At 47.2% G+C, this 15,310-nt stretch overlaps 1 protein-coding gene across 1 annotated transcript in view; it reads left to right on the top strand.

Moving 5' to 3' along the window:
• The window catches only part of jade2 (jade family PHD finger 2), a 246,411-nt gene extending 231,548 nt beyond the window's left edge, over positions 1-14,863 (top strand). The window contains 2 exon segments of the mRNA XM_080780445.1: positions 7,156-7,301; positions 9,574-14,863. Of these exon segments, the coding sequence (XP_080636571.1) occupies positions 7,156-7,301; positions 9,574-10,752 (1,325 nt within the window). The 3' untranslated portion in view covers positions 10,753-14,863.
• The last annotated feature ends 447 nt before the right edge of the window (positions 14,864-15,310 follow it).

Here is a 15,310-nt window from a genome sequence, read left to right on the forward strand (position 1 = left end):
TGATGTCGTGACGTAGTGGGAAATACTAGCGGACCGTATACATTAGGATGTGATTTAAAATAAATAAAGAGTGCAGCAGGCCTGCATTCTTCTCTTGAGTTTGTTCCAGATATGTTATGCATAAAAACTAAATACTGCTTCCGCACGTTTTTTTTTTTCTTTTTCTTTTTGGGGACAGAAAGCAGACCTTTCCCAGATTACCTGAAAGGTGATTTGATCACACAAGATCAGAAATGAAACAAGAACATAACATTGAAATAGAGTTTTTTTTTAAAAAGAAGAAACAAACAACAAACAATACAGCCAAAACAATACATGGAAATAAAAACCAAATATTGTCGAAACAAATGGGTTTTTAGTAGCTTTTCAAAGGCATCGCCATTCCAGAGAGGCTACCACTTGAAAACCTTTGGTTTTCAGCCTCGTTTTAGGGACAGTGACAATTAAGGCCTTTGTCTGAAGACTCTAAGTATAACATTGTATAACATATACACATTGACCTTTGGGCGCAATAGTTCGGTTAAGCAATTTGGGGCCAGCGCGTGGACATTTCTACAGTCAATTGGTAGCCAATATAATGAAGCAAGCACAGGTCTGATATACACAGTATGACCTTCTGTATGTATTCATTAAAAGTCTAGCAGCCGCATTCTGCACCAGCTGGAGGCGATGTTTACTATAGTACTCAGCGTAGTAAGCAAGGAATTAACGCAGTCCAAACGGGAGTAAATAAAAGCATGGAGAGTATTTCCAGGTCTGGAGGTGTCAGTGAGGACCAGATTTTAGCAATGTTTCTTAAATGAAAGAAACTAGTTGGGACCACTAACATGCAGTTCAAAGTTTGTTGGTCAAGTGGAACTCCAAGGTTCTTAATTGACACCCTGGTGAAATTGGCTGTTAATGGCCAGTATAGTTGTTAAAACAGTGCAGTGATTAGCTGGGCCCCTAAAGTTACAATAGTGCAATAATAAACTGTATAGAGTAGCAATGGACCAGGACTGCATTCAGTGCCTCATTTCTGTGCCTCTCTGGTTATAGATGTGATGCCTTGTTGTCACAGCTCCGTGTGGTCAAGTGTATTCACCTCGTTCTCTGAGGTGTTTAATTCACTCTCAGCCCTTGCTTTCGTTGCTCCATTCTGTCTCTCTTTCACTCTCTCTTGCTCTGTCATGGAGTTGCTAGGGAGACGGCTGGCACCTGGGAAAATCGTCACACTGTAGTGTGGGCTTTAGGCCTAGCAACAGGACACACACACATGCGCACTCACGCACGCACACACTCGCGCGCGCACACACACACACACACACACACACACACACACACACACAGGCACACACAGGCCATTTTGGCGCTGTTCCACTGCCAGCACATTCCTTTCCCAGCGTTGTCTCTCACAGCAGCGCTGGCTAACATGCGTGTATTCTTAGCATGATCGCGAGCTATAGCGTTTTAGCAATCCTGTCGCGCACATTTTCTCAGGCTTTTTGTCACCTTGAGTGGACCGGCGGCATCCACTTGAACTTCAATTTATCACCGCAAACCGTGTTATAACTGTCGTAGCATAATATAGCCTCACTAAATACCATTAGGCCTACCAGGGTTTGCTATTCTGTACCGGAGCTTACCATAGCCTAGCATTAGCATGACATAGCAGTGACCAAAGTAGCCATAGCCTGACATACTGTAATTCAGCCTACACATAGAAGAAGCAGGGAGCAGTCAGGATTTACATACGGTAGCAGCCCACAGCCACCGCACAAAGCTGAAAGTGCATGGCTTTAGTAAAAGTGAATTTAAAAGGGTTTAGTTTTGTTTTGTGGAAAGGGAAGTATGTTGTTCTGATTGAAGCTGTAGGCTAGGCTAGGACCACCAAGGATCCAAATGGATGAGAAGGTGCAAATGGACCCCTTCCGTAAAGGGTCCATTTGGTTCCTTTGTGTTACAATAACACAGAGTACACAGAGAATACTGATTTTACAGTGTAGATTCGGGACCCAGAGAAAAGAGAGGGAGAGCTAAATGATATATTACAGTGCAGGTGACGCACTGCTTCCGTTCCGTTTGTGTATATTTCATTGCCGTCAGGCAAAACCTCTTATCTCCACATTCTAACTCTTTTGGCTATATATCTTGCTGCACCTTATTATTAGGCTATAATTAATATAGGCTGTACCTAATTACAAGTTAATACCTAAACTTATTTGCCATGTTATGCTATTTTTAACCCTGGTGCTCAATATTTCATGTCAAGGCAAACCTACAAGCTTGTAGATCTGCTATTTTTCAAATAAAGTATAACATAATGCTTAGAACACCAATAAGGGTTCCCGCCCCAAAATGGGTCAAAGTAGTTCAAAGAGCTGATCTACAAGCTCACAATGTGTCGATGTAGATCGGCTATAGTTGAACTATTTTAAATAGTTTTTCAAAATGGCAAATAAAAAGGTTTAGCGATAAGAGGGGTTATGGGTTGGCGCAAGATAGGGGCCCTTTGTATTCTTCCATAAATGAAGCCCTACTTACTTAGCCTGACTAATAAGCCAGACTCAAATCACACAGTCGCCGGCAGGCAATTTTTTTTTGTACATGGAGGTGGACAGGAAAGAGGGAGAGAGAAGGGGAGAGACACGCAGCGAAGGTCGTCATGAACGGGACTCGAACAGGCGAAGCCTATATGTGTGGCATGCGCCTGGACCGCTAGGCCAGCGGGCGCCTGTTTTGAACATATGAGGTTTTTTTCCACCCGACACAGACGGGGTTGTGAAGAGAAGAACTGGGACACGGCTGCAGCTCGTCACCGTTTGGCACCGTGTCACCACCAGCACTGTGGTACAGATTGTCCCCGTGTTACAGGTCCCCCCCCACCCCACCCCACACACACACACACACACACACACCTACCCCTCCTTCCTCCTCTGCTCTCTCTCTCTCTCCCCCCCCTCCGCGACACACCCGTTTGCTCACCTCTCTCCCTCCTCTCAACGCCTGGCCCATCTCCTGTAGAGAGATGTGCTGCATCATGGAAACGTATTGTTGGCTCTCTCTCTGTGTGTGTGTGTGTGTGTGTGTGTGTGTGTGTGTGTGTGTGTGTGTGTGTGTGTGTGTGTGTGTGCGTGCGTGCGTGCTTGTGTTTATCTACATGTGTGCGTGCATGTGTGTGCTTGCGCTCGCACGTGTGTGTGAGTGTGTGTGTGTGTGTGTGTGTCACACTCACAGCACCTCCTGGCGTCTTCCAGGCTGCTGAGTCTAGGGACTGCTGGCGATGAGGTGTGTGTGTGTGTGTGTGTGTGAGGGGGTGGGGTGGGGGGGGGGGATGTGTAGGTGGTAGAAGGATGGAGGCAAAAGGCGAGAAGTGGAACTAGAAATGTCTGCAGAAACCAAGGAGGCAGGCAAACTTGTGTGCTGCGCTGCATAATGTGTCCCACTGTCCTGTCCTTCCCCAGTGTCTGCTCTTCAATTGACTCTAATCTCATTTTGATGGGCAATTTGGAGATAGAATATTGTCATTGTTGGACAAAAACCTCTTATCGACATATTCTAACTTTTTGTGGGTTCTTTTGTAAATTAAACTTGATCATTCTTTGGTTCCATTTGTACACTCTCAGAGGTAAATGAACATTGATTTTACAATAATAAATTGGGGTAACCGCGGGGATAGAAATTCCATTAAATGGACCGTGGCCTAATTCATCTCCAACTGGGGGTTCTTGAAATTAAACGGGTTGAGAATCACTGCTGGAGCCGTGAAAGTCTTCTCTTATGGGGGTTATATATTTTCAAATGGGGGTCCGCAGGGCTAATTAGTGTCAATTTGGGGGGTCCTTGACATGAAACAAGTTTGGGAACCACTGAATGAGTCAGCTGCCCTATAGTCTGGCGAGGAGCACGGACAGAAGAACTGGACGTGACGCCTCCTTCCCGCCTTCCGTTTCCTCTTTACAGTCACGCACATTTGCCCTCTTAAATGTATAAAGAAAAAATAATTTAAGCCTATTGCTGCTTATCAAAAACTAAATGTAAATTCAGAACTCAAAACGTAAAGATAATTCTGAATATATTTTCTGGAACGGAACAGTGACAGCTTCCTTGCTCGGCCTTCGTGAGGTGTATTTCCAGACTCTACTGTATGTAAACAGTCGGAGGTTGTGGAATAGTCACCCCGAGACTAGCTATACCGCATAACTCATTTTGACCTGAGATCAGATTCTAAAAATGTCTTCAACATCCTGACAGTTTTCTGAAAAAGCTACGTTTCTATGTCAGTCGTTCTTCGATTTAAAAAAAAATAGCAGACCTACAAGCTCGTAGCGCGCCGCTCGGTGGCGCGCTATGAGCTTGTAGGTCTGCTATTTTTCAATAGCTAAAGAATAACATAATGCTAACACCAAAAGGGGTTCCCGCCCAAAATGGGATAACTCAAGATGCAGCAGCTGGCCAATCAAGGCAGCCAAGCTCATCGCCATCACTGTCCTATATCTCTCCCGTCAACAGATAAGTAATAAATAAATAAAGGTTGCGTATTATTAGGGGATAATGGATGAATAAAAAGGTTTTCATCGCATGTACAGGTATACCATTATTATTTGCAGGGGTGGAATTGCGGTGATATAAAAAAAAAGAAAAGATGATGGGGCTGATAATAAGAGTATAATAATAACGCATCAGCCCCGCCGGGGATGATAACAAAAGTTGCATTGTGATTCTCTCTGCTCCTCGCATGCCGACAGTATATTCTGTACTGTACTGTACTGTACTCATTCCTATGCACACCTTCTCCCTCGCTTCCCCTCTCAGTCTGTCAAAAACCATCCCCGCTTCTCTGCGCTATCTGTGCGTGTGCGAGTGGACGCGTGCAAGTGGACGCGTGCGTGTGGACGTGTGCGTGCGCGTGTGCGTGTACAACAAAGTGACAAAAAAAAAAAAAACCCGACATTGCTGCAGTAGACGGCACACAGTGCTTCGGCAGCATTTTGGCAGCCCATAGTGACAGGAAAGGAGCCATGAAAATCTCCTAATTATATACACAACACAGTGAGCCCCGTCTGCAACGCACGCACGCACACACACACACACAGACACACACACACACACACACACACACACACACACACACACACACACACACACACAGTCACCACACACAGGCCACAGTGTGGAGAATGCATTGTTGGGACTGAGACAGGGAACGGGATTACTGCTGTAAACCAGGTTTATAATGTTCACTGTGCTGATGAAGTGAAAAGCAACATGGTGTTGGTCTCTCAGTGTTTGTCCCTGCATACGCCTGACTGTCGCCCTTTCACCTCTCAGTGCTTGTCCCTGCATACGCCTGACTGTCGCCCTTTCACCTCTCAGTGCTTGTCCCTGCATACGCCTGACTGTCACCTTTCACCTCTCAGTGCTTGTCCCTGCATACGCCTGACTGTCGCCTTTCACCTCTCAGTGTTTGTCCCTGCATACGCCTGACTGTCACCTTTCACCTCTCAGTGTTTGGTCCTTGCATACGCCTGACTGTCACCTTTCACCTCTCAGTGTTTGCTCCTTGCATACGCCTGACTGTCACCTTTCACCTCTCAGTGTTTGTCCTTGCATACGCCTGACTGTCACCTTTCACCTCTCAGTGCTTGTCCCTGCATACGCCTGACTGTCGCCTTTCACCTCTCAGTGCTTGGTCCTTGCATACGCCTGACTGTCACCTTTCACCTCTCAGTGCTTGTCCCTGCATATGCCTGACTGTCACCTTTCACCTCTCAGTGCTTGTCCCTGCATATGCCTGACTGTCACCTTTCTCAGCATGAAGCTAATGTATAGACTGGAGAGAACATCGGCCTATACCTGCGGGAAGATAATTGGTTCATCGTCACACATACCCAAAGCTTTATTTTATTCACAAAGACGACAAGAAAACAGCATTTGATCCTGCACTTTTAAACCTCAGTTAAACCTCTTGGTGGTCCCTATGGGAATTCATGGTATCTTTTTTTATAATGCTTACACAGGAAAGTGTTTATTTTGTCCTGAACGTCATTAAAATAAGATCTGGTTGCAAAAGGGTTGTGAAGCGGCCATTTAAGAACACTGCAGAGAAAGATCTTATACCGGTCCCTATAGGCGTTTATAGTTGGAGGAAAAAGGTTTATTTCATTGTCAGTCTGCCCAGTGAGTGTATACTGTATATAATAGCCCAGATTCCTAGCTGAGTATAGCTGTATTCTACAGTATCTGTCACACTTATGCTTTAAAATGTATATTAAAAAAAAATAGCAAATCTACAAGCGCATAGCACAGCACAAATTGACGCACCATATGCTATGAGCTTGTATATTTGTATAAAAAATAATGGCGGTTACACAGATGCTTCCCTTGGTTTTTTAATGGGTTAATAGTCGATTTCATGACAACACACAGCTGGCTCAATCAGTCTGACTTTGAAACGCCAAAACAATGATCAAATTGACGGGAGTCTGTTACTCAGCTATGATGAGCCTTAATATCGTATAGGAATGAGCACGTACTAACAACATGTACTGTACATAATGTGCATGATGCCTTTTTTTCTATTATATATTTTTGTTTAATCATCACTATTTTCACATTTTGTTTCGTTATAGCCGCAATTACACGGTTCTATAAACATGGGCTTGGCGGAACGCTCGTACCACGGTTCTCATGTTCTCGTTTCACAACAAAATGACTAGGAATGAACGCTGGTGTCATTTGTGGGTGAATTGCTTCTTTGAGACGAGTGAATTGAGAAGGATCTCGACGCAGAATGTTCTGGCTGAGACATTGACGACGCGGTACTTGATTGAGCTCCATTCGCGATATAATTTGACTCTCTCACGCTTCCTCCCTCCCTCCCTCCCTCTGTGTTCATTGTATAGAGCTCTGTGGATTGTGTATGTATATGATATACCTGTGTATCTTAATTAAGTTATAGCCTTTTTGAAGGGTTCAATATAATTGTCCATGTCATAACTATGTGTATCTTATATATAGGCTCCCCTTCGGTGGGGTCAGTGATCTCAGATTCTGCTTCACGATGATCTGCAGTGCCACAGGAGATCGAATGCAACCTGAAAATGGTTTATCTCGACGAAAGTGTCTTGACTGAACTCTCTCTCTCTCCCTGCCTCTCTCTCTCTCCCCTCTCAGGCCTACCCAAGTCCTTCCCGTTGGACAACTCTCTGTTTGACAGCTGGCTGGCTCAGTCGGTCCAGATCACGGCCGACGACATGCTGAGCCAGTGGGCTCTGGGAGGGCAGCACCGCGACAAGAGCGCCAGCCTCCTGTCGGACCAGGTAAGGAAGAAACGGCTTTTCAGAGAGACCATCGACTCATTTCACATGTCGGACCAGGTAGGGGAGAAACGGCCTTTCAGAGAGACCATCGACTCATTTCACATGTCGGACCAGGTAGGGGAGAAACGGCCTTTCAGAGAGACCATCGACTCATTTCACATGTCGGACTAGGTAGGGGAAACAGCTTTTCAGAGAGACCATCGACTATAAACCCCCAGGTCATTTCACATGTCAGACCAGGTATAGGGGAACAGCTTTTCAGAGAGACCATCGACTATAAACCCCCAGGTCATTTCACATGTCACGTGTTTGTGGTCCTGAGTCCCGACACCCTATATCCAAAACCCAACTCTAAAGCTATAACCTCACAGGATAAAGCCAGGGGTTAGTTTTAACCAAATACATCTCATTTTGTGGTAGGGGGGGGCCGTCGTTGACATGAAAAGGTTTGAGAACTCAATCCTTTTCATATGAAAACATATTATGTACAGTAACAACATACTGTACTAAAAAAAACTGTTCAAAAGACTGAACACTGTGCTGCATTGTGAGACACACGGCGTCACCGCGGTCAGTGCAGGATTCATATCGATTTAAATCGATATATCGTTACATGCCTAGCGACCACCATGGCCACCGAGTGGCGCGCTACGAGCTTGTAGGTCTGCTATGTTTTTAATCGAAGAACGACTGACATAGAAACACAGCTTTTTCAGAAAACTGTCAGGATGTAGAAGACATTTTTTAGAATCTGATCTCAGGTCAACATGGGCTAATTACCAACGGTCGGGGATGTGATCGTATAGTAAAGATGACTATTCTGTGACTATATACTTAAAAGGTGAGCGTATTTGAAAACAGGCTGCAGGAGTTGGACAAACGCAGCCAGAATTAAGTAACAAATGTGAGTACTTCTTCCATCACGGCTCGCCGGCACAAAATCTATAACACTCTGCTCATCGGTCACGCACGCTGATTAGATCGACCCGCCCACCACCTGGACCTGCCCGTCACCATCGCTGCAGCCTGTAGTAGATCTTCTATTTTTGTTATTTTTTTAAAGTAACTTGAGAAAGTATTCCATTTTAATTTTATTTAAGAGAAAAATGGCCCAAAACAGAGTCACCGGGGTTAATGTGATTTTAAGAAGAAAGTGCATTAATGTGAACATGATCCCGACAGAACAGTCTCAACTCTCAAATGCAATAAAGTCGACTGTGTTTCCAGCCATTTTGGAAACGCAGTACACGACCAACGTGTAGACGCATCGACACATGTTTTAGATGTAGTGTTATTTTGTGCATTTGTGATCAGTGAGACTAATGTGATTCCAAAAAACTCTTACTGTCTTCATACTGCCATGCACAGCCCTTCCCCTTCATGTGCGTGCAACTATCTGTCAAACCAAGGAGGTTGCCAAGGAGTGGAGAAGCTGCACTGTGGCTGACCCTCCTTTTGTTCTGCCCAGGGTTTCTGGGGCCGTTTGTGTGTGTTGTTTGGCAGGGCTGCTCCGAGCAGAGAGAGAGGATAGCACAGTTGAATAGTTAGCGATGAACCGATTCTCCTCACCCTAGTCCCCCTCCTTTCGCTTCTTTCTCCGAACTGATATTGTTCAGCGTACTAAAGTATCGCGTGTATCCGTAGTACAAGTATGTGCCTTGTCGCACGTCAGTTTTTATTGTTATGCTCGTGTTGCTTGCCTTGCTGCATGCACACAAAGCCGCCCGTCCGCTGAGACCGACGGGTACTTCTCAGAAAAGCGAGCAGATCCGACTTATTACCGTTACAATTTTACAATTTACAATTTAGGCATTTAGCAGATCCAGAGCGACTTACATTAATCAAGAACAAAAGCATGGGAATACATCACATAAAAGCATTTATCATGAAACATGCGTAAGCTAAGAAAGTAACAGTGGAATATCTATATAATGAAACTATACATATAAACTATACATATATACTACTATGCTATACATATGTACTATGGCGTGCTGTGACTATATACAATGCAATTCTTGTGCTGTCTACATAACATGCTATAAGTCTGTATCAAATGCTATCTAAGTCTACAGAAATGCTATCTAAGGGGGTAGGGTAAGTGCTATGGGCCATGATGGAGTCTGAAAAGGTGGGTTTTCAGACTACGGCGGAAGATTGGGAGTGATGCTGCAGTTCTGACTGCAATGGGAAGTGCATTCCACAGTTTTGGAGCCAGAAGGGAAACCATAATGGAGCTTCTTGGATTCTTGATTGTCTCATGTCTCCCCAGCTGCTGCAGGGCGAGGAGAGCCTGCTCAACCTGATGATGGAGAACTCCATGCAGTCGGCCTGGAAGACGCCCCACCTGGGCCGCAACAAGCCCAAAGGCAACGGCAAGGCCCGCGGGCCCCGCCACCCCACCACGGCCCCCAGCAGTGTGCCCCGGGCCCCCCGCGGGGGGCACCCTCACCCCACCACGGCCCCCAGCAGTCTGCCCCGGGCCCCCCGCGGGGGGAACCCTCACCCCACCACGGCCCCCAGCAGTGTGCCCCGGGCCCCCCGCGGGGGGCACCTTCACCCCACGGCCCCCAGCAGTGTGCCCCGGGCGGCCCGTGGCCTGCACCCTCACCCCACCGCCCGTGGCCTGCACCCTGCCCCCTGTGTGCCCCGGGCGGCCCGTGGCCTGCACCCTCACCCCGCCGCCCCCTGTGTGCCCCGGGGGGCCCGCGGGCACCACCCTCACCCCGCCGCCCCCAGCCTGCCCCAGACGCCGTGCTCCGCCACGGCCACCTCCGCCGGCAGCAGCCCCTCCTCCGCGGCGGCGTCGGCCCAGAGCTCCTGGGGGGCCGAGGAGGAGGAGGACAAGCCGGGCCACGCGGCGGGGGCCCGGAGAGGGGAGAGGGTCAGGGAGCGCTCCTCCAAGGCCCTCCACCTCCACCACCTCCACCACCACCACCACCACGCGCAGAGGGACCCCCCGGGGGGGCCGCAGCCCCCCGTCTCCAAGATGGACTCCTGTCACATCTCGGAGGACCACTGCCCCTGGGACAGCGTCCACGTCACCCCCTCCTCCTCCTCCCCGCCTCTGCCTTCCAGTCCCGCGGGCGGCGGGGGTGTGCACCGCAGCGGAGGAGCGCTGCGGCTGCGTCTCTCCCGCCAGGGGAGGTCCCGAGGGAGGGGCCAAGGGGGGGCCGGCCGAGGAGGAGGCGGGGCCAGGGGCATGAGGGCGGAGTCGACGGAGCCCTCCTCCGACAGGGACTCGAGCCTGGCGGGAGAGAAAGGGGCGGCGTCCTCGTTGGACGCCGCCGCCTCCGCCGCCGAGACTGACGGGTACTTCTCGGACGGCGAGCAGAGCGACTCGGACATGCAGAGCCCCGCCGCGGGGGGCGGCGGCAGGCGCAAGCTCCGCCTGCCACCGCTGCATGCTGGGAACGAGGACCTGCTCAGGAGGAGCGTGCTCGCTTCGTAAAAAAAAAACTGAGAATCTCGGACATGCACACACACAAACACACTGCATAGACATACACGCACGCGCACGCGTGTCTACCAGGACACACACACACATACGCCTACATACTGTTTTACCTGAGCAGAGTCACATCCTTGCATCCCCACTGGCAAACCGTCTGTCTATACAGTATATACTGTTTAGAATCCATGGCAGTCCTTCTCCTCTTCGCTAGAGTAGTGGTTCTCAAAACCTGTTAAATTTCAAGGACCGCCATAATGTCCCTTATACGGGTTATATACCCTCCCAGAGCCACAGACCTGTAACTCCAGGTCTGTAACTCCCAGAGCCACAGACCTGTAAGGGCTCCATTTGGTCCCTAATTATCAATCATTTAGCTGGGAACACCCCATGGAACACCCTCAAAAGAACCCTGAGGGTCCCCCATTTTGAGAATGTCTGCACTATAGATCCGAATCCCTACCGTACGTACCAGTGGAAACAATCTCTATTATGTGCTTTGATATTATTATTTTTTTCTGAGACGGGGTTTGAATGTAGCTGTTATAGTCCGTCAAATAGCCGCTGCACCAGACCGTAGTTTGTGGTTATTAGCTATATAGACACAACAACGTGCAGACATTACTTTTTTTGGTGTTAGTTACCCCCTCTGCTTTATGTGTGAAGTATCCACGTCCGGTGGCTGGTGTTGACTGTGCATCTGGAATTGAGGAGAAATAATTCTGGGCATTACTATTATTATTATTATTATTATTATTGTTCAAGCTGATTCAGGGTCTATTCCCGGGGTCCTGCTGTTAAGAAGACCCATCCCAAAAGTATAGCTTTTTTCAGTTGTTTGATATTTCCCTCTGTCGTTTTTTCAGATGTACAGGAGGTGTCACAGACACTCGGCAATCATATTGGACTTGAAAAGCACAAACGACTATTGGAAACTGTAACGTATCGTTGCTGTTCGGGCAGAAACCTCTTATCTCCATAATTTTGACTTTGTGTCATTTCCTTAATTAATCCCCTACTCGATCAGATCATACTTACAGCATATTTTTTCTAATTGAATCCTAACAAAAAGTTACGTTTATTGGACATGTAAGGTTTCCACCCGACGGAGACGATGTGATATACAGTAAATCCATGTGCATAAAACACTGTAACTTAGCTCAGTCAGTCACGTTCTGGTTCAATTCACTTTGAATACACCCCCAATATACATTCAGAAACTGCAAATGCAAGTTCAATGTCAAAGCCAAATTGTTGAACGCTAAAAGCATAATTGACTTCTTCAAAGAGCTTCGTGGCTTTGATGTCCATTTCTTGAAATGGGAAGAAAACCCACTTTGTGAAGCGACTGAAGTGAAAGTGAATTGACACCAACCCCAGCGTCCTTTCTGACGGTCACGTGTATACGCATTATACAGGACACACACACACACACACACACACACACACACACACACACACACTCTCTTAGACAGCTGAGCTGCTGTTCACACACCACTCTGTCGTCAGCTACATTCTGATTCTTCCTGTTTTTTGTTTTGTTTTTACTAAAATCACGGGAGAAACATAATTCTACTAAACTGTGCCTTCTGTCGCTCTCTCTCCCCCCCCCCCCCCCCCCGCCCCTCCCCTCCTCACCTGCCCGACCAAATAAGACCCCAACCTTAAAACCCAATCAATCAGCTGATCAATCTTGTCGTGTCTCAATCTGATTTGTTACAATCAAGCCGAAGGCAGTCCTATCTCGTACTGGTGACTTATATGTTTAAGCCAACAGTGGGTTTCCTGCCACCTTAACAATTGTCTAGTGCCTGATAAAAAAATAAAAAAAAGGATGTACAATGCAGCTTTTGCCATTAATCAAGGAATAATCTGCAACGGTTTCACGAGCAAAGCCACACAAATGTAGTGCTATCATACTAGTGCAAAAATGCTGCCTACATGTTCTGTGCCCCGCATAACTAGTTGACTTGTCCAGGGTCGTGACTTGAGAGGGTTTGGTCGCGGGTGAGCTCTCCGTCACTGTCCCCAATCTTGGGACCTAGAAGGGCAGTTAACCACTTAAGTAAGCCCCACAGTATCTACTCAGTCATACGCCGAATAGCGTGTAACGTTTTTATTTTATATTTCTTAACATTTTTGCCCCCAAAAACAGGGACATACGGGGTTACTGTGGTTAAGAATGTGCCTCCCATCAACGGGGGGAGAGGGTCATGAATCCGTCATGGCCGCTGTCAACGTAGCGACCAGACTCTCTTAAATCCAGCCTCCTGCTCTCCAGTCTCTCTTCTCCTACCTGACGAATGACTGAAATGTAACAATCTTGCTTCAGAGGCCTGTTGAATTTTACTCGTTTGTAAATTTGTTTCGTTTTGAGGGGGTAAAAAAAAATGAACTTTTTTCTGTTGTTCTCTCAGAGAGATGTATTTTATACTTAAAAGTGGTCCATGGTATTTTCTCAGGGGTATAGAAAAAAAAAAACTTTTAAAAACACAGATGAATAAAGGGTTGAACAATTTGTGGAGAAAGCAAAGTAAGCCGTATAGATACATTATATAACAATGTGTGTGTGTGTGTGTGTGTGTGTGTGTGTGTGTGTGTGTGTGTGTGTGTGTGTGTGTGCGCGGAAAGAAGGGTCTAGAACGTTCCTCGTTTGGCAGGCTTCACTGGTCCTCCTTCACTAACTACTGAGCATGTCTTTTCCTCTTTTTTTTTTACAATGAGCATCGGAACTGAGTCAGTCAGCATCTGCATATCTGTTGTGTTTTATTTCATTCAGTTTTATATCAATCACAGGAAAGTTTGACGTCTGAAGTCGTGAGACCTTATGGCCACGTTGCGTCGACGTCGCACGTCGCAAAACTCTGCGCCGTTCGTTCGGCAAAAACAACGGGAGGATAAAACAAACCGTGGGAGTTTGTGCGAACGCTATATCGGACACAACTCTGACGATCGTATAGATCTCCGTATAGCGGTTCAGGTCCGATCCGCTTCCTGTAATTATGTCCAATATGGACATAATCCTGGCCTGTCTGACCGTGACCATGCCAAAGAAAGGTTCCGTGTATTATAGCAGCGTATACTTCCTAAATACACAAATATCACACATGTACATATACACTCTCCCCCATCTCGTTTTCTTAGATATAAGGAATGTCGGATAAGGACGTTGGATGACTCATTCTGAGATTGTTTCCGGTCAGTTTAGTTCCAGGTCGGTTTGTAGACCAGTCTGCAGTCATGCGTTGTTCTCCCCCGGCCGGGCTCCAGGAGGCGCTGTAGCACAGTAAACATCCACCACACCGGTCACCAGTAAACGATCCACTCTGGAATCCTGTCCGTATAGTGTAAGCACACTTGAGCGTCAAGGCGTGGCAACAAATCCGCTCGTGCAGGCAGGTGTCTCCTGTCCTGGTTTTTAGACAGCTGGTGGATGGAAATTAAGCTCCACCCAGGATGCACCCCGTCTGCCAGATTGATTCCCGGAAACGCTTGACCCCGCCGCGGCCAAATGGAAGCCGCGCACACGAACTTCACGGCTGCCACGAGCGGAAAATTGCCGCACCTAGACGCCTAAGTGTGGACACACAGTCTGTCTGGTCCACTTCCAGGGCGCTGTTGAATGGCTGCCGTTGGCCATTAAACTACAGAGAGCTACGTGAGCGCACGAGCACGTGCACACATACACACACGCTTTGCGCAACACGTTACCCCCCCCCCCCCCTCTCGGAGGAAAAGCCAAATGCTGCTGATCCGTCTATGAATGGACAGCTGAAAAATGTCATACACATACACATGCCACATATTAACGCACGCACGCATGCACACACGCACACCGGAGCTGGTCTAACAGGGTTGTAATGTAAAAGATGAGTAGTTTTTCTTTAATTCTTTTAAAGAGAAGATGAATTCAGGTAGAGGCACAAAGTGTGTGCATGTGTGTGTGTGTGTATATATATATATATATATATCATACTGTAGGCTATATATTCAGAATGAAAAGAGAAGCATAACAGCAGAAGATGTTTTGTCTTATACTTGTGACTTGGAAACTGACCGTACAAATTACACACATATACAGTACAACAATTAAAAAACAACAACACTTCTACTTGTGGTTGCGCGTCAGGGTGGAGTTGGGTGCAGTCGCAACTCTCCTCCAGTAGGCGGTGTTGCCATTTTACGTGTTGCTATAAAGACAATGAAATGTATGCTGGGTTTCAGAGAACCCGACTCTGTAGACGGTGTTCTCTTAAGTCAGTGGTTCTCAAACTTCCTCGTTTGAAAGGACCAGTTTGTTGTATAACTAATATAAGGCCACAGGCTCCCAGAACTCCTGACGGTGTACAAATGGAACCGAGTATTCGGTACACTGTCAGAGTTACAGCCCCATAAGGGTCCATTTCGGGTTCCTAACTATCAACATTTTCCTCGGGGCCCCTGGGACCGTGGACCCCACTTTGAGAACCACTGTCTGAGCAGGTTAGGCCTCTCATGTATGGCCGTATCGTGTAGTAGTAGCAGACACTAGGGCTGTGCAATACTGCTCACAAAAGTC

This window comes from Protomyctophum bolini, assembly GCF_963924005.1.
Source record: "Protomyctophum bolini genome assembly, chromosome: 13".
Lineage (NCBI taxonomy): Eukaryota > Metazoa > Chordata > Actinopteri > Myctophiformes > Myctophidae > Protomyctophum > Protomyctophum bolini.